This window comes from Gorilla gorilla, chromosome 10, assembly GCF_029281585.2.
Source record: "Gorilla gorilla gorilla isolate KB3781 chromosome 10, NHGRI_mGorGor1-v2.1_pri, whole genome shotgun sequence".
NCBI lineage: Eukaryota > Metazoa > Chordata > Mammalia > Primates > Hominidae > Gorilla > Gorilla gorilla.
Window position 1 is genome coordinate 16,509,940 of NC_073234.2, and position 18,076 is coordinate 16,528,015.

At 41.2% G+C, this 18,076-nt stretch overlaps 1 protein-coding gene across 33 annotated transcripts in view; it reads left to right on the forward strand.

Annotated features, from left to right (window-relative positions):
* The window catches only part of WNK1 (WNK lysine deficient protein kinase 1), a 158,802-nt gene that overhangs the window by 136,192 nt on the left and 4,534 nt on the right, over positions 1-18,076 (forward strand). For 11 of the 33 annotated variants that reach the window (XM_055357484.2, XM_055357495.2, XM_055357496.2 and 8 more), the window contains 9 exons: positions 325-408; positions 1,644-1,704; positions 5,742-5,815; positions 7,255-7,916; positions 8,649-8,851; positions 11,671-11,865; positions 12,756-12,848; positions 15,648-15,689; positions 17,507-17,533. In XM_055357484.2, the coding sequence (XP_055213459.1) occupies positions 325-408; positions 1,644-1,704; positions 5,742-5,815; positions 7,255-7,916; positions 8,649-8,851; positions 11,671-11,865; positions 12,756-12,848; positions 15,648-15,689; positions 17,507-17,533 (1,441 nt within the window). The remainder of the gene's footprint in view (positions 1-324; positions 409-1,643; positions 1,705-5,741; positions 5,816-7,254; positions 7,917-8,648; positions 8,852-11,670; positions 11,866-12,755; positions 12,849-15,647; positions 15,690-17,506; positions 17,534-18,076) is intronic. The other 22 variants (XM_055357493.2, XM_031000610.3, XM_055357497.2 and 19 more) reach the window with 9 other exon arrangements.

Consider the following 18,076-nt stretch of genomic DNA (forward strand, 5'->3'; position numbering starts at 1 on the left):
ACAATATATTTTAAAGATCGCACAAATAAATAACTCTTTCTACCGTTTTGAGTAACATCAAACATAGAATGTAATAAGACTTCTCTTAAACTGCAAAAACATGAACTACTCTGAGCCTTGAGAGTCTGACATACAATCTTGAGAAACTGGCAAAATAATCAAAGCAGTATACTAAATTTGAGTATAGTTTTGTATGTTCCATAAAGACAAATGTTATGTTGTGCCAATATAAAGCATAAAACAGTGTGTCCTATCTAAATTGGCTATATATCGTGACTCTGAAGGTGCCAAGGAACTGTATTTACTGTGATTGTTTTCATTCAGTCCCAGCAACCTCTAGAGGATCTTGATGCTCAATTGAGAAGAACACTTAGTCCAGAGATTATCACAGTGACTTCTGCGGTTGGTGTAAGTTTTGAAAATCTTGATAAAATCTCCTCATAACCCTAATATATTATATGCCTGGGACACAAACTGTAACCTAAACCATTATTAATACCTTTAACATGTATTCAGAGTTCCTGCTTATTCAAACCAAAAGAAATGAGACTGATTAATGAAAGATTCATGCTGACTCAGGAGTATCACTATGGAAAAGATTTTATTTGAAAGGTGCTTTTTTAGTTGTACGTCTGGTCAGATTGTGCCATAGATCAATTCTATGGATTTCGTATTTTTGTTTTAGAGGAGGCTAAATTTTGTCAGATAAAATAATGTTTTGGGCCAGGTGCAGTGGCTCACGCCTGTAATCTCAGCACTTTGGGAGGCCGAGGCGGGCGGATCACAAGGTCATGAGATCGAGACCGTCCTGGCTAACACGGTGAAACCCCATCTCTACTAAAAATACAAAAAGTTATCCAGGTGTGGTGGTGCATGCCTGTAGTCCCAGCTACTCGGGAGGCTGAGGCAGGACAATGGCGTAAAACCCAGGAGGCAGAGCTTGCAGTGAGCCGAGATTGCACCACTGCAGTCCAGCCTGTGTGACAGAGCGAGACTCCATCTCAAAAATAATAATAATGTTTTGATTGAAACTGTTTTTCTGTGAATATCCAAGTTATACCCTTAAGCATCCTATGAGAAAAATTAAGAAAGCAATCAAGAATTAAGAGTAGAAATTCATTCTTTTAAAATGTACCTTTTTTTTTTTTTTTTTTTTTTTTGAGATATGAGTCTTGCGCTGTTACCCAGGCTGTAGTGCAGTGGCACGATCTTGGCTCACTGCAACCATCGCCTCCCAGGTTCAAGTGATTCTTCTACCTCAGCCTCCCGAGTAGCTGGGATTACAGGTGCCCGCCACCACACCCGGCTAATTTTTGTGTTTTTATTAGAGGCGGGGTTTCGCCATGTTGGCCAGGCTGGTCTCGAACTCCTGACCTCAAATGATCTGCCCACCTTGACCTCCCAAAATGCTGGGATTACAGGTGTGAGCCACCATGCCTGGCCCTAAAAGGTGCCTTTCTTTACATCAGACTTTTAGACTTTAAAAGAAAAAGGAAAGAAGATAAAATTTTCTCAGACATAAGTGTTTCATCACATATACTGTCTTTCTGCCCTTTTACAAAGACCATAGGAAAGGCAATGAGGCAAAAGTTTGAGTGACTGAAGCTAAAGATTTGTGGTGTCTGTCTGTGTATGTTTTACAGCCTGTGTCCGTGGTGGCTCCAACAGCAATTACAGAAGCAGGAACACAGCCTCAGAAGGGTGGTGAGAAACATCCTTCCTCCTTTTATATTACTAATTCCAGTCCTACCTGTAGTTGATTCAGGAGGTTTACTGTTTCAAAGACACATTTCCATGTATTTGATAACTGAGGAGCATTGGTAGTAATATCTAAAGCTTGAAAGATTAGCAAATTAATAAATCTGTTCTGTTATTATTTGTCAGAGGAAAGGTTATACAGGAGGTAATGATAAGACCCTTCATTATTAGCTATGCCAGATCCTTGCTATTAGAGATTAGGAAATTAAAGCATACTGTATTTAGAAAAGTAAATTTACTGATAACCTCTTAGCTTTTGTGACACTGGATATATAGGGATAGAAGCTTGAATAGTCTGGACATATATTTGTATGGAAATACAAATGTAAGATTTCAGTTAATCAATTTAAACATTTTTATTTTCAAGGCAATTATATTCTCAATTGGCTCTCATTTTAAAAGTTATTTGCAAATCATTAGAATAGTCTAGAAATGGAAAAATGAAAGGGGAATGTAGATTATCAAAATATGTAGAGTATCAAGTATGTACAATGAAAATAATAAAGATTACTACCAATAAAAAGAGAATGTAGAATATGAAAAAGGTAGCTTTTCAAATCATTGGAAGATGGAATATTTCTTTTTTTTTGAAGTGGAGTTTGCTCTTGTTGCCCAGGCTGGAGTGCAGTGGCATCATCTCGACTCATTGCAACCTCCACCTCCCAGGTTCAAGCGATTTTCCTGCCTCAGCCTCCCAAGTATCTGGGATTACAGGCATGCACCACCACACCTGGATAATTTTGTATTTTTAGTAGAGACAGGGTTTCTCCATGTTGGTCAGGCTGGTCTCAAACTCCTGACCTCAGGTGATCTGCCCGCCTCGGCCTCCCAGAGTGCTGGGATTACAGACGTGAGCCACCGCGCCTGGCTGAAAGATGGAATATTTTTATAAGTGGTTTAGAACAACTTGAAAGCCATCTGGAAAAAAGCAAAGGTGGATCACTAGCCTAGACATAAGTAAAGTCCAAGTGGACCAAAGATGAAATATTATATCATAAAATAGTACTATATGAAATCATAAGGGGATTTTTTTCTTTTTTTTCTTTTTTAGTTTTTTAATTTATTAGTAATAACAACTTGAGAATTGCATAGTATTAAGGCATCAGTTCTTGGAGTGTGGGCTGAGGACCCTTTTGGGGTGCCTATGAGGGCAACACTATTTTACAGTAAAACTAAGACATTATTTTCCTTTTTCACTATAGACAAAAATTTAGCCAGCTGTGGTGGTGTATGCCTGTAGTCCTAGCTAATCGGGAGGCTGAGACGAGAGGATTGCCTGAGCCCAGGAGTTCCAGGCTACAGTGAGCTATGGTTTTGCCACTGCACTCCAGCCTGGGTGGCAGAGTGAGACCCTGTCTCAAAAAAAAAATCATGCATGAACAAAAAAATCTATAGGTCAATGGATTTTAATGGCCACAGTTATGAATATCTTATTACTATTATTTCAGATCCCACATTATAACTAACTTTTTTTTTTTTTGTGGCTTGGAAATCTTTTTTTTTTTTTAATTTTATTATTATACTTTAAGTTTTAGGGTACATGTGCACAACGTGCAGGTTTGTTACATATGTATACATGTACCATGTTGGTGTTCTGCACCCATTAACTCGTCATTTAGCATTAGGTATATCTCCTAATGCTATCCCTCCCCCGTCCCAAGGGGATTTTTTTCAACTATCTAGAGCAGGGTTGACAAACTCTTTTTCTGTAAAGGGTGAGGTGGTACAAATTTTAGGCTTTCTAGACCATATAGTCTCTTGCAACTTACTCAGATCTCACAAGTAGCAATGGACAATACATAAATAAATGAGTTTGTGTTTCAACAGAATTTATTTACAAAAACAGGCAGTAGGCTGAATTTGGTCCATGGATCAGTTTGGAGTTCTCAGATAAGTTTAATAGAGGTGTTAAGTTCAATGTCTAATCCAGAAGCAAGTAGTAATAGGTATAAAATTTTTTTCATGGAAGAAAAGTGCCACTGATTGCAAATATAAATGAAAAACTGGGGAAATATATATATTTGTGGGAGGGGGAGGGGTATGTGTAGTCATATCACAAAAAGTACTCGTTTTGCTAATACAAAGAGTTCCTAAAATTCAACATGAACCAAAAAACAATCAAAAGATAACAGAAAAGGAAACTTAGACATGAAAATATTTAACGTCTGTAATGATAGAAATACAGAGTAAGGCTACAAGTGATAGCAATTCCCACCTCTCATTGGTAAATTCAGGGGTCTAATAGCCACCAGTGACTTGGTACAGCCTCTGGGGGGATCAATTTATAATAGTGATGTCTACCACAGTCTTAAATGGAAATAATTCAGCACTTTCATTGTGGTATATTTATTGTACAGATCTATAAGAGAATATTTATTTCTAAAATAGCAAGAAATTCTGGGCCGGGCATGGTGGCTCACACCTCTAATCCCAGCACTTTGGGAGGCCAAAGCAGGTGGATTGCTTGAGCCCAGGATTTCGAGACCAGCCTGGGCAATATAGTGAGACCCCCATCTCTGCAAGAAATTTTAAAAATTAGCCGGATGTGGTGGTATGCACCTGTTGTTCTAGCTTCTCAGGAGGCTGAGGAGGAAGGATCACCTGAGCCTGGGAGGTCGAGATTGTGGTGAGCTGTGATGGCATCACTGTACTCCAGCCTGAGTGACAGAGTGAGACCCTGTCTCAGGGAAAAAAGAAAAGAAATTCTGAATAATTTAAATGCCCATCAGTAGAAGCCTGATTAAATATGAAATATATATATGGTATATACATAGGGTATGACACTATGCAATCATTAAAAAGAATGAGGCATTGATATGGAATGATCTCAAAGATATAGAATTACATGAAAACATAAAAATCGCTCAATGTTCTACTAGCTGTATAAAATAAATATATCTCTAGAAAGAAACTCAAAGCATTGTTCCCCGGAAAGGTTTTTAAATTGCCCAAAACTAAATAATTCTGAGGGCTGGGTGCAGTGGCTCACGCCTGTAATCCCAGCACTTTGGGAGGCTGAGGCGGGCAGATCACGAGGTCAGGAGATTGAGACCATCCTGACTAACACGGTGAAACCCCGTCTCTACTAAAAATACAAAAAATTAGTCGGGTGTGGTGGCGTGCGCCTGTGGTCCCAGCTACTCGAGAGGCTGAGGCAGGAGAATGGCATGAACCCGGGAGGTGTAGCTTGCAGTGAGCCAAGATCACACCACTGCACTGCAACCTGGGCAACAGAGTGAGACTCCATCTCAAATAATAATAATAATAATTCTGAGAACTGTACTACCCTGTTCTAGAATTTGCCAGTGTTATATTGAGAAAATAAAATTAGCTGGTTTTCATTTAACAATGGATCTTGGCTGGACATGGTGATTCACACCTGTAATCCCAGCACTTTGGGAGGCTGAGGCAGGCATATTACCTGAGGTCAGGATTTCAGGACCAGCCTGGACAACATGGTGAAACTCCGTCTCTACTAAAAATACAAAAATTAGCCGGGTGTGGTGGCACACGCCTGTAATCCCAGCTACTCAGGAGGCTGAGGCAGGAGGATCACCTGAACCCAGTAGGTGGAGGTTGCAATGAGCTGAGATCGCACCACTGCACTCCAGCCTGGCCAACAGAGCGAAACTCCATCTCAATAAAATAAAGATGGGTCCTTAATGTCCTCAGTAAAATCTCATCCTTCATTTCACTTACTTATATATCTGAATTAAAGAATGAGTAATTGAGTTTTTAAAGCCTGTTAACCTTTGTTTTTATAGTATATGTTAATGTTGTAGTTGGTATCTAGTATTAGAGCAAACAATAACTCTTTTCCCCTGTTGGACAAAGCCTCATGGAGGGAGGAGATAAGGAAGTTCTCTTTGCCTCTAACAGCTTTCCTCATGTGTAGTTTGATTTTGCTGTATTTCTAGCTAAAGGGAAAAGAAGTTAACTGGAAGGAGACACTTATGTTTTCCTCATCCATGTATTTGTTTCAGTTTCTCAAGTCAAAGAAGGCCCTGTCCTAGCAACTAGTTCAGGAGCTGGTGTTTTTAAGATGGGGCGATTTCAGGTAAGACAGTCACTTTGTGTTGCCTTGATTCCTTCCTTTGGAGGAGTTGTCTATATAATAAAATTACTGCCTACCTATTTGGGACACAATTGCCAGTCTAGTGATTTCTGTCACATAGTACTTTATAGCTCTTTTTAGCATTTTCCTAATAAAAGTAATATATACTAAATAAAATATAGAAATACTTAGAACAGTAGAGACACGGTAGATAGTCGTACTATCTATCCACCCACCTCCCAAGATTACTTTTTGGGGTGTATTTCCTTCCACTCCTTGTTTTCTGTACAAGTGTTTATCTAAAATTGACTACCATTTCTCCTGTTCCAAATGTTACAGCTTTTTTTCCCATCCAGTAATTGGTTTACCTAACCAGTCTCTATCGTCATTTCTCATTTTTCCAACATAATAAGTTAAGTAACAGCAAACATCTTTGTGTATAAAAATGTTTTCCACGTTTAAAATAATTGTCCTAAGATTAATTCTTTAAATTAAAACACATGATACCATATCACTTTATTTTACCAGCTTGTCCAACATGTGAGCATTTTCTGGCTGGAGAGAGTAGGTGATATTTTTCTCATTTGTAAACAGGTCCTGAGCGTTTATAGGTGGGCTGAGTTTGTATTTGTAAATACATGGACAAACCAGAACAAGGATCTGGATCCTCTTTTTTAGTTACCAGTTAGTTGTGTTGATTCTTGAGGCTTAGCAGGCATTTAACATTTACCTTGTAGTTTTTCTTATTCACAGGCAACCCTAAAAATTCTACAATGCCTTGCTAATTTATTTTATTTATTTACTTTTATTTTATTTTTTTATTTTTATTTATTTATTTATTTTTGAGACGGAGTCTCACTCTGTCACCCAAGCTGGAATGCAGTGGCATGATCTCAGCCCACTGCAGCCTCTGCCTCCCGGGTTTAAGTGATTCTTCTGCCTCAGCCTCCCAAGTAGCTGGGATTACAGGCACACGCTACCATGCCTGGCTAATTTTTGTATTTTTAGTAGAGACAGGGTTTCACCACGTTGGCCAGGCCGATCTGAAACTCCTGACCTCAAGTGATCCACCTGCTTCAGCCTCCCAAAATGCTGGGATTACAGGCATGAGCCACTATGCCTGGCCCTGACCTTTTGTTATTTATATGTTGACTAAGACATAAATCTGAATTCTGTGTATGACATCAAATACGAAAGTAAATTATTTACTTTATAAGCGTAGCCAGCCACACAGAATCTGCGTCTCAGTACCCATGTGTTCTCTATGATGGTATTCAATTTTTCTTCCTAGTCAAAGGTGGAGGCGCTATGTAAAGAGATAATCAGCCTACTTTTTGACAGGGAAATAAAGTTATTCTTTTTTTTCCTTTTTTAAATTGTCTGTGATAGAAATTGGATATTGAGAACTTAAGTTTTTAATCTTTGTCCTTTTTTTTAATCAGGTTTCAGTTGCAGCAGACGATGCCCAGAAAGAGGGTAAAAATAAGTCAGAAGATGCAAAGTCTGTTCATTTTGAATCCAGCACTTCAGAGTCCTCAGTGCTATCAAGTAGTAGTCCAGAGAGTACCTTGGTGAAACCAGAGCCGAATGGGATAACCATCCCTGGTATCTCTTCAGATGTGCCAGAGAGTGCCCACAAAACTACTGCCTCAGAGGCAAAGTCAGACACTGGGCAGCCTACCAAGGTTGGACGTTTTCAGGTGACAACTACAGCAAACAAAGTGGGTCGTTTCTCTGTATCAAAAACTGAGGACAAGATCACTGACACAAAGAAAGAAGGACCAGTGGCATCTCCTCCTTTTATGGATTTGGAACAAGCTGTTCTTCCTGCTGTGATACCAAAGAAAGAAAAGCCTGAACTGTCAGAGCCTTCACATCTAAATGGGCCGTCTTCTGACCCGGAGGCCGCTTTTTTAAGTAGGGATGTGGATGATGGTTCCGGTAGTCCACACTCCCCCCATCAGCTGAGCTCAAAGAGCCTTCCTAGCCAGAATCTAAGTCAAAGCCTTAGTAATTCATTTAACTCCTCTTACATGAGTAGCGACAATGAGTCAGATATCGAAGATGAAGACTTAAAGTTAGAGCTGCGACGACTACGAGATAAGTAAGTATATTTTCTCTTGTGAAAGAATGTCAGATAAGGTTTTAAGACCTAGATCCTAGGGCCAAGATTAATAATATTTTTCGCCACAATATGCTAATGTCTCATTTCTTTTAAAGAGACAGTGCCACAGAAGCCCCACCCCATACCTCCCCACCCCACCACACACACACATACACACACACACACACACACACTTCCCAACCACTGACTCACAGGCACAGGCAGCTTCTCTTGCACTCATACAGACCCATAGCATTTCTAGTTCTAGAACTTCTTCATTGTTACTATATTATTACTGTATTATTGTTACTGTATTGTATTATTATTTTTATTAATAGCATATTGTATCACTATTAACTGCTCTTTATTTATTAGTCCACTAAATGAATCTGGCACTGGGATGTATGATTATGTTGGCACGTTTTGTTTGGCAGATTGGGTCAGAGTAGCAAATTCAGCTATTGTGCGCGTGGCCTCAAAAGTCAGGAAATGTTTTTCTCCTAAAACATTATCAACCATTTGTTGTTGGCTAGGAGCTTGTTGGAACATGGCTTGGGTAATGCAGGCCAGCAAGGTGAGTTGACAAACTAGAATCTCGTGGTAGTACATTTGGGGAAAAGGTTCATTAGTAACTACTACATACTTGAAAGCAGGTTTAGGAATATGCTGTTAATTCTTGTTTGAATGAAGAGGATTATGGTATTTTGAATTATGTTTGGTTATCTTTCACAGACATCTCAAAGAGATTCAGGACCTGCAGAGTCGCCAGAAGCATGAAATTGAATCTTTGTATACCAAACTGGGCAAGGTGCCCCCTGCTGTTATTATTCCCCCAGCTGCTCCCCTTTCAGGGAGAAGACGACGACCCACTAAAAGCAAAGGCAGCAAATCTAGTCGAAGCAGTTCCTTGGGGAATAAAAGCCCCCAGCTTTCAGGTAAAAAGCCCTGGACTAGGTCAGCCACAGCTGTCCTATCTTTTGTTTCTGTCTCCAACTGTATGTGACCTGCTGAACATTTGTTGTTTTTGTTAAATTTCAAAGGAATTTGGCTCTCCTGATATTTTTGCTTCCTTGGCTGCTGTACTTACATTTATTGTACCTCTTTTTGAGTCTATAGAAGTAGACTTAGTGAATACAATGGCTTATTCCATTGTAATCCATATTGCTATCTACTGGTAATCTTTATTTATAGTTATTCTTAAGGATAGACATTTAGCTTTGCCTGTTAACTGATATAACTAACATTTAACCAAACTCTTGGGCAGTTGGAAGAAAATACATTATTCTCTGTTTAGTAAAACTTGGGTAGATTCTTTGTTTTAATGGATGACTTAGTCATAATTGCAACTTAGATGAATGTAATCGTCATATAGATATTTGTGTGTATGTCTAAGTGGTAACTTCTTGATTAAGGTTTTTATTTCATTTATATTGGGTTAAAGAACTTGCTAGTCATTGGTCAGGCACGGTGGCTCACGCCTGTAATCCCAGAACTTTGGGAGGCTGAGGCAGGCAGATCACGAGGTCAGGAGGTCAAGACCATCCTGACTAACACGGTGAAACCCTGTCTCTACTAAATTAGGTGGGCGTGGTGGCAGGCGCCTATAGTCCCAGCTACTCGGGAGGCTGAGGCAGGAGAATGTCATGAGCCCGGGAGGCGGAGCTTGCAGTGAGCTGAGATTGCACCACTGCACTCCAGCCTCGGTGACAGAGCGAGACTCTGTCTCAAAAGAAAAAAAAAAAAAGAAGAAGAACTTGCTAGTCATTAAAATCAAAGAAATAGTTAAGTGATACTCTTTTGTAATGTAGTATGTATGTATATATATATATATATACATTTATTTATTTATTTATTTTAAGAGACAGGGCCTCACTCTGTTGCCCAGACTGGAGTGCAGTGGTGTGATCATAGCACACAACACAACAGCTTCAAACTCCTAGGCTCAGGTGGTCCTCCTACCTTAGCTTCCTGGGTAGCTGGGATTACAGGCACACACTACCATGCCCTGCTAACTTTGAATTTTTTTTTGAGACGGAATCCCGCTCTGTTGCCCAGGCTGGAGTGCAGTGGCACGATCACAGCTCACTGCATTCTCCGCCTCCCAGTTTCAAGTGATCCTCCTGCCTCAGCCCCCAATAGTAGCTGGGATTACAGGCACACGTCACCATGCCTGGCTAATTTTTGTATTTTTAGTAGAGACGGGGTTTCACTATGTTGGCCAGGCTGGTCTCAAACTCCTGGCTCAGGTGATCCACCCGCCTTGGCCTCCCAAAGTGCTGAGATTACAGGCGTGAGCCACTGTGCCCGGCCCTGGACTATATTTTAATTGGGATAGATAGAGAGTTTCTAATCCTTTGGTGAAATTATGGTAGTGTTAACACAATTAGTTGAAAAGTAAAAGAAGGTTAAAATATGTTAAAAAGCAGTTGCAAACTTCTTAGCAGTTCCATTCTCTGGAAGGGTTCACAGACATCCAAATGTAGCACATTAGGGCCAATTAATGCAGCCCATTAGTAGAGATGTGATTGTAGGAGAAATCAGCCAATTTCTGATCTGATCCCAATCGGATCTTTTTTTGTTTGTTTGTTTGTTTGTTTGTTTGTTTTTGAGGCAGAGTTGGCAGTGGCTCAACCTCCAACTCCCAGGTTCAAGCAATTCTCATGCCTCAGCCTCCCAAGTAGCTGGGATTACAAGCGTGTAATCCCAAACCAAATGTATAAGAACACCTGGCTAATTTTTGTATTTTTGTATTTTTAGTTGCACTATGTTGGCCAGACTGGTCTCAAACTTCTGGCCTCAGGTGATCTGCCTGCCTCACCCTCCCAAAGTGCGGATTACAGGCATGAGCCACTATGCCCAGCTATGATCCTAATCAAATTCTAATCCCAATTTTGACATACTTTTTGAGTGGACTTGAATTCAACTGGGAACCGGGGAACAGAGAGTCAATTTTAGGACAACCGACCTATTGAAAGCAACCTACCAAAAATAATTTTAAACACCCATTGCTCTGTAGTGACCTCCATCATTTTTGGACACCTCTTTTGTATTTGCTCTGATGCATGTTTATAGGAAAGTCTAAGCAGAGACTGCCTAGCAAACCTTTTTGTATAATGATTCAACACATTTTCTAATAGGGTAAAAAAAAAAAGCAATCGTGGAATTGCAGAATGGAATCTGGGTATCCACTACGTACTCTGGTCGTCTTACTCTGCTCAGACATGTGGCCCATCTAGGTTTTCTAAAGCTAAAAAGCTCTGGAATAGTACATATGGCCCTATTACCTATGGATTCTTTTCTTTTCTTTTTTTTTTTTTTTGAGTGCAGTGGCATGATGTCGGCTCACTGCAGCCTCTGCCTCTGGGTTCAAGCAATTCTCCTTCCTCAGCCTCCTGAGTAGCTGGGATTACAGGCACCCTCCACCACGCCTGGCTAATTTTTGTATTAGTAGAGACAGGGTTTCATCATGTTGGCCAGGCTGGTCTCGAACTCCTGACCTCAGGTGATCCGCCCACCTTGGCCTCCCAAAGTGCTGGGATTATAGGCGTGAGCCACAACACCCAGCCTATCTATTGATTCTTAGTGTCATTCCTCACTTCTCCCGTTAGTGAGGACTTTGTTCTTCTCATCAGTTTGTAGCTTTTGACCCATCATTCATCGCTCAGTGGAACAAATCAAATGTATAAGAACAGTGCCTGATGAGTACATGGGAAGAGCTGGACATGTTTCCTCATGCCACTTTATCTTTTGGCAGGTAACCTGTCTGGTCAGAGTGCAGCTTCAGTCTTGCACCCCCAGCAGACCCTCCACCCTCCTGGCAACATCCCAGAGTCCGGGCAGAATCAGCTGTTACAGCCCCTTAAGCCATCTCCCTCCAGTGACAACCTCTATTCAGCCTTCACCAGTGATGGTGCCATTTCAGTACCAAGCCTTTCTGCTCCAGGTCAAGGTAATAAAGCAACCATCATCGTCCAAAAACAATAAAATGGAGATGTTGCCATACCTGGGACAAAAGCCTGTTAAGGCGGGTTGGGAGACTAGCTGACCAGAACACAGCCTGTGTGTTGTACACTGAAGAATCTGGGTGAAAAGGGAAGTGGAGTGATAATGAGAATCGGTGGGCTCACTGCTCCCATTAGGTGAAATTACTTTTTTTCAAGGAATTACAGTGAAAAGTTACATCTGTGTGGCCTATATGACTTGCTCATTTGGGATTTGGAACTTACGCTTTAATATTAGGCTGAGATTTCCTGGATGAAATTCTAAGGTGTTTTAGCAGTTTCTGAAAGCTAATACATTTTCTTAGCCATTGTAGAATTTTGTTACTTTTAAGTATGGGAGTGGCATACTAAAATGAATAACCTTACAATTCAGTTTTTTATCCATAATCTACTTTCCAAATATAGCTCTGTTTATTAATGATTGCTGAAAAAATTCCCGCAGAGGAAAGAGCTTTTAGTCATATTAGAACAAGAATTGAAAAGACTTGGGCATCTGGGTGAGAAGAATGAAAAAAATATAGGTACTGGCATATGTGCCTTTGCCACAGTTTCACAGAAATGAGAGATTAGTCTCTTCACAGGAAGAATGCACTTGATTGGTAAGGAGGGCAAACTAGCTAGCATTATTCCAACTAAGAAAAGCTTCCGCATTTTGCAGATGGGTAGAATTAAGACCTAATATTTCATCTCTTACATATCTGACCTTCCCCCAGAAGCTTGTTCTTCTGTGTGCCATCTTAGTGCATTTCACCACTCCAGCCTCAAGTTTCTAACATCTTGTAGTTGTGTTCTGTCTCTTCTCCTCTCTCTGTTCTACCCTGTTTTTCCCCTCTCACAGGCTGTGCGAAGTTTAACTGTGCATCTGAACAGGTGACATTCAAACCTGGTGGCAGGAGGACCCGATTTCTGAGTACGCCCTGCTTGGCTCTTTGTGTGTAACACCTTTACTCCTTCCTTGTCCTTGTTTTTCTGCTGCTTGGATCTGATGTTTCACGCAGTCCATTTTCATTTGTCTCTTTTTGTATATCATCTACTCAGTGGCTTGGCTGAATTACTGTTACCCTCAGAAGTTTGGGCCCCCACATTAATTATGATAAAAAATGTCAAAATAACAAGTTTCTACAAATTTCAATGTAACTTTCTGGTAGAAGTGCTTCTTCATGGATCTGTGACAGAGAGTGGATATGGTATCTAGGCAGTAGATTGCAGGGTCATTTAGAATAATGAAGACTGAACTCCACAGTCACAGTCAGTGCTGTCTGTCTGCCCTAGCATTAGAAATGAGAGAAATCAGCCAGACACGGTGGCTTACACCTGTAATCCCAGCACTTTGGGAGGCCGAGGCGGGAAGATTGCTTGAGGCCAGGAGCTCGAGACCAACCCTGGGCAACATGGTGATACCCCATCTCTAAAAAAAAAAAAAAAAGTTAGCCTGGCGTGGTGGTGTGCACCTATAGTCCCCGCTGCCCAGGAGGCTGAGGCGGGAGGATTACCACCTTAAGACCAGGAGGTTGAGACTGCAGCGAGCCGTGATTGCACCACTGCACCCCAGCCTGAGCGACAGAGTGAGACTCTATCTCAAAAAAAAAACGAAATGACAGAAAGCATTTTGACCAATGATGCTCTTAGATCCTGGCAGCAGGTAAAAATTATGTACCATTTTTTTCCATTCTTTGTCAGAGTAGATTGAAATCTTATTTTTCTTCTCTATTAAGCCTAAGCATCTACCAGTTGAAAAGATGCTAGAATCTCTTCATTGGATCATTCCACCACTACTGTCCTCTAACCCCATAAAATCAAAAGCGGTTTTTAGTTTGGTTATTCCGTTAAAGCACTTAGTCTAGTAAAGATCAAAGCCCAGCATCTGCAAGTGAAAATTCTCCTTCTAACATGATTTCTGGGATTTTGCAGCTTTCTACTTAAAAACAAGGCACAACAGCAAGTCACCCCATTTTCCCCATATGGGAAATGAAGATGATGCCAGTGTCCTAGGGCCATCGTACAAATCAAGCTAAGATCATGTACAGAGAAACAGGTGGCACTTGAAAAGCACTCATGGTTTCTCTCTGATGAGTCAGTGCCTACCTGGCACAGAATAGGTAGTCAATAACTGTTCGTTGAAGAACAGTTTAAAACAAACAAAAACGTAGTTCAAGTAGAAAAACCTTTGTTATAATTTGAATAAAGATCTTCTCTGTTAAGGCCTCAAACTTCTGATGTGATTATTGAAGTGCTTTTTAAATGCATGTGCTCAGGCCATCACTGTTTCTGAGTATGGGTCAGAGACCCTTGGGTCTCTTCACAGTGGGAAGAATTTACACCTCCCTTTGTTCTCTGTAGCGACTAGATTTAAAGCGAAGCATATGACACATTTAACTGCCATTTCCCTCACACATACCCCTGTTATTTTTACCTGCATTAGAAATGGATTGGCTCCTTCCAGCACCCGTATTATTTGTACCTGTATTAGTAATGGGTTAGCTGTACTTGACAGGCAGTCTTTACTGACTTTCCCCACATGCACTAGTCCCAGGCTATTTAACAAAGAAGCGGGTGGAAGGCATTACCCAATTCGATCGTTTTCCAGGCTTGTGTGATTTTTTTTTTTTTGAGGACTCAGATCAATACTTTTTCTGGTCAGACTTTCCTGGACTGTGCATATTAGCACTTTGACAGTTGAATAAGCATTTAATTTGCATGTCCACCTAGAAAGTTGCAAGGGGGGTGTTTCTGAAGTAGAATGTGACATGTCAGGCCTATGGTCTACAGCCTGAAGTGTCTGAGAGGGAAGAAAGAGAACCAAAGCTTCTGTTTCTGAAATATAATGTGACAAATACCACTTTAATTAAATTCCATAAATTCTCATCCCACTTTCAAAGGTAGGTGGTATTACCCCTGTTGTTCAAGTGAAAGTGGTCAGAAATATTGAATCTTGTCACTTCCCTTTGGGTGCAAAATGAAAGGCCCTACATCCTTTGAAGTCACATCAGGATACATCATGTAAGCCTGGTGAACAAATCCCAAGAGACAGACTTGAAATATGGAAAGGAAACAGGTACTTGAAAGAGTAGGGCACCTTACTAGCTTGAGATGTATTATTCTATGCTCTCAAAATAGATAATGGTGTGGAAGCACGGCTTGGCTCACTGCTATATTTATGTTCAGAGGTTGCTTGTTTTCCATGTACTTTTAAAAACTATTCTGGAAGGGAAGGGGTTAGTATAGATATGTGGGATGTGGAAATACAATAGCCAATTTAAATAACTTAAAACTGTACCAGTGACACTATCCGTCTACTGTGGTGGGGTTGCTAATGCATTTAATTGAGTGCTTTTTCACAGCCCAGCTGGAGACACAGGAAGTGGGACAGGATCAGTGGAAACGCTGCTTGGGTATTTGAAATTCAAGCAGTGAGACCTGAGAGACTGGAGTTCCTCGCCGATTCCAGAACCTCAGTGCAGGGCATTACTCTTTTAGATACAAAGATTGGGTGTAGAAACTCCACATCTGTCAGCCAGGTAACACAGCCCATCAGATAATCATGTTAAGGCTAACAGCCAGTTCGAAACATTCTGTAGAACTATATCTGTTCAAGGGCTACCAGGTCCTACCTATCTGTCTCCCCTCCTGCTTTCTCTTGCTGGGCGTTTGTGTGCTGTTTGGAGATTCTAAATATTTTACACTGATGTTTCTTTATCTTTAACACATTGCTTCTCTCTTTGTGCTTCAGGGAAGATGGTGAAAAAAGTCTGTCCTTGCAACCAGCTCTGTAGTAATTATCTTTTCTGTTATTTTTGGTCCTTGATTGCAAAGCCTGTTAACCATGAGTTCTTTCAACTCTGCAGTCTCATAGCTCCCTGATTCCTAACTTCCATCTATCTCTCTATCCTATTCTAATAAATATTTAACATGCTTAATTGAGAAATCATCTCCTAGTCGGTGCCCTCAGTGATAACCCCATGTGAGCCTAGCTTGTGACAGACATGGATTGGTAATGGCCATGGGTATATATAGGGAGGTCAGGGATGCCCAGTTCCTATGGGAGAACGCTCCTTTGGTCAGCAAATATGTGCCAGGCAGTGTTATTACCCCAACTGGAAACTCAGCAGTGACGAAAGCATACAAAAGTCCACGCCCTCGCACGTTCACACTGAGGTGGGAGATGTGTGCTAGATTGACGAGGAGAAAAGCACCACTTTCTAGAGTTTGTCTTCTTAGACTGTGGCTTCTCATACTTTAATGAGAAGGCCACTTACAGTGTTGTAGGTAGGGTCAACGGGGAAATTCTGTACTTGGGATGCTGGGCTGTAAGTTATGGTTCATAATAGGTATTGTCAGTAGGATCTGGTGATGTGGGAGTAGGGGAAATGTATTATAATGGCAGGAGGAAATTTAAAAACGAATCTTGGGGGTAAGTCTATACTACTTACTAGGGCTTTTCAGAAGAACTAAAAAAGGTTAAGAAGTTAGCATATTCTCTCAAAGGCCTTTCTACATCTTTTATAGTCAAGTCTCCTTTTCTTAGGAGTTAATTTCTGGTCGGAAAATGATAGGTTTGTTTCATTCTTTAATGGGAGGCCTGTATACCGAAGCCAGAATGTGAAGGTTTAGCTGTATGGTTGACTCTTCCTCATGGTTTCTCTTTCCTCATAGAGAATCCTGTATTAGGTAATGTAGGGTAAAATGAAAAGTGAAATTTCGTTCTAAAGGGGCCTCGCAGCATCAGGGGTGACAGACTAGAGAGGTGTGTCTCCCAGCATGAGCTCTGTGTGGATAAGCAATGGCCATGTCTCCTGAGCTTCTTGTATTTAGCTTTTGACAGCTCTGCTCCCCTGTGATTATTTCTGGTTTTTGTTTTGATTGTCTCTCACATCAAGCTCACCAAGCAATAATTGTTCAAACAGGATGACAATCCCCATGCATGTGATATGCTTGCTTTCTAGATTGAGTCACTCACTGTCGTGACTGCCCATCCTCATTGCCTGTGCTTCCCACTTCACCACTCTCTCACATTGGCTGTTCATGGAAGGCTGTTTTCTGTGCTCTCATACTTCTCCCCTTGGGTTTCCTGTACTGTAGGGGAACTTACTCTTCCCTTCACACTGTGTGTGCAATAGCAGTCCCCTTGTGGCTCCAGCAGGCACCAAGAAGTGAGCTGACACACTGCAGTAGTTCCATGTCTTGCCATAGCGGTAAGAAGCATGTGACCTTCCTCACTGCAGCTTCACCTCAGAATTAGCTGTTACTGCAGCACAGACATGCTTGTGTGTGCCATTCCCCAGGTGGTAGGATATAAGCTTGACTTGAGACCAGCGATGGTCAGTAACAGGCTTTGAAGTGGCAGGATTGCGTTAGGTGTGCTGCTGTGATCTGGTGCTGCTTTGACCTTGAAAGCAGGAAAACGCATGCACTTACCCCCAGCATTACTTGGGTACCTTAAGGACTAGTGGTTCACAACTTACTTTAGGAGCTTTTATTTATTCTGTAACACATGAGGTCTGGTAAGACAGTGGGGGGTAAGGAAAACAGACAAGACCATGACTCTTCTTTCCCTCTTCCCCAAAACGTGCCTCTTGGAATAATCTTCAGTGTGCCCTCCAGCAGAGCCGAAATCAGGCAGGCATAGACTCCCTCCTCTCTCATCAAACCGCAGAAATAGAGTTCCTTCATCATAACCGCAAAGCTTCCTCCTCCCCTTTGCACCCTGCCTCAGCTGCATTTTCTTGTCGCTTCTACATGGGAGTGCTTGCTGTTCTGGGAAGAGTGGGGAGAAGCGGTGGGAATCCTTCAGCCAATTGAAACTGAGGTCATCTTCAGGAAAACCATGTCTTCCTGAAGTTGAAAGATTCAGGCACACCATACAGTCCTTTCCTCATGAATAATCTTGTTCTTTATTCATGGGAAATTGGGAGAGGTTAACCCCTCCCAAGTTTATGTTTGCAAATTCATGTTTATGGGTCCAGGTGAAAAACTTTTCTGAACACAGCATGCTACTTCTCTTATTACCTCTCTCTATTTAAAGAATGGCTAGGCAGAGCATGGTGGCTCACACCTGTAATCCCAGCACTTTGGGAGGCTGACATGGCAGGATTGCCTGAGCCCAGCAGTTCATGACTAAGCAACATATGGAGATTCTGTCTATATAAAAAAGTAAAAAAT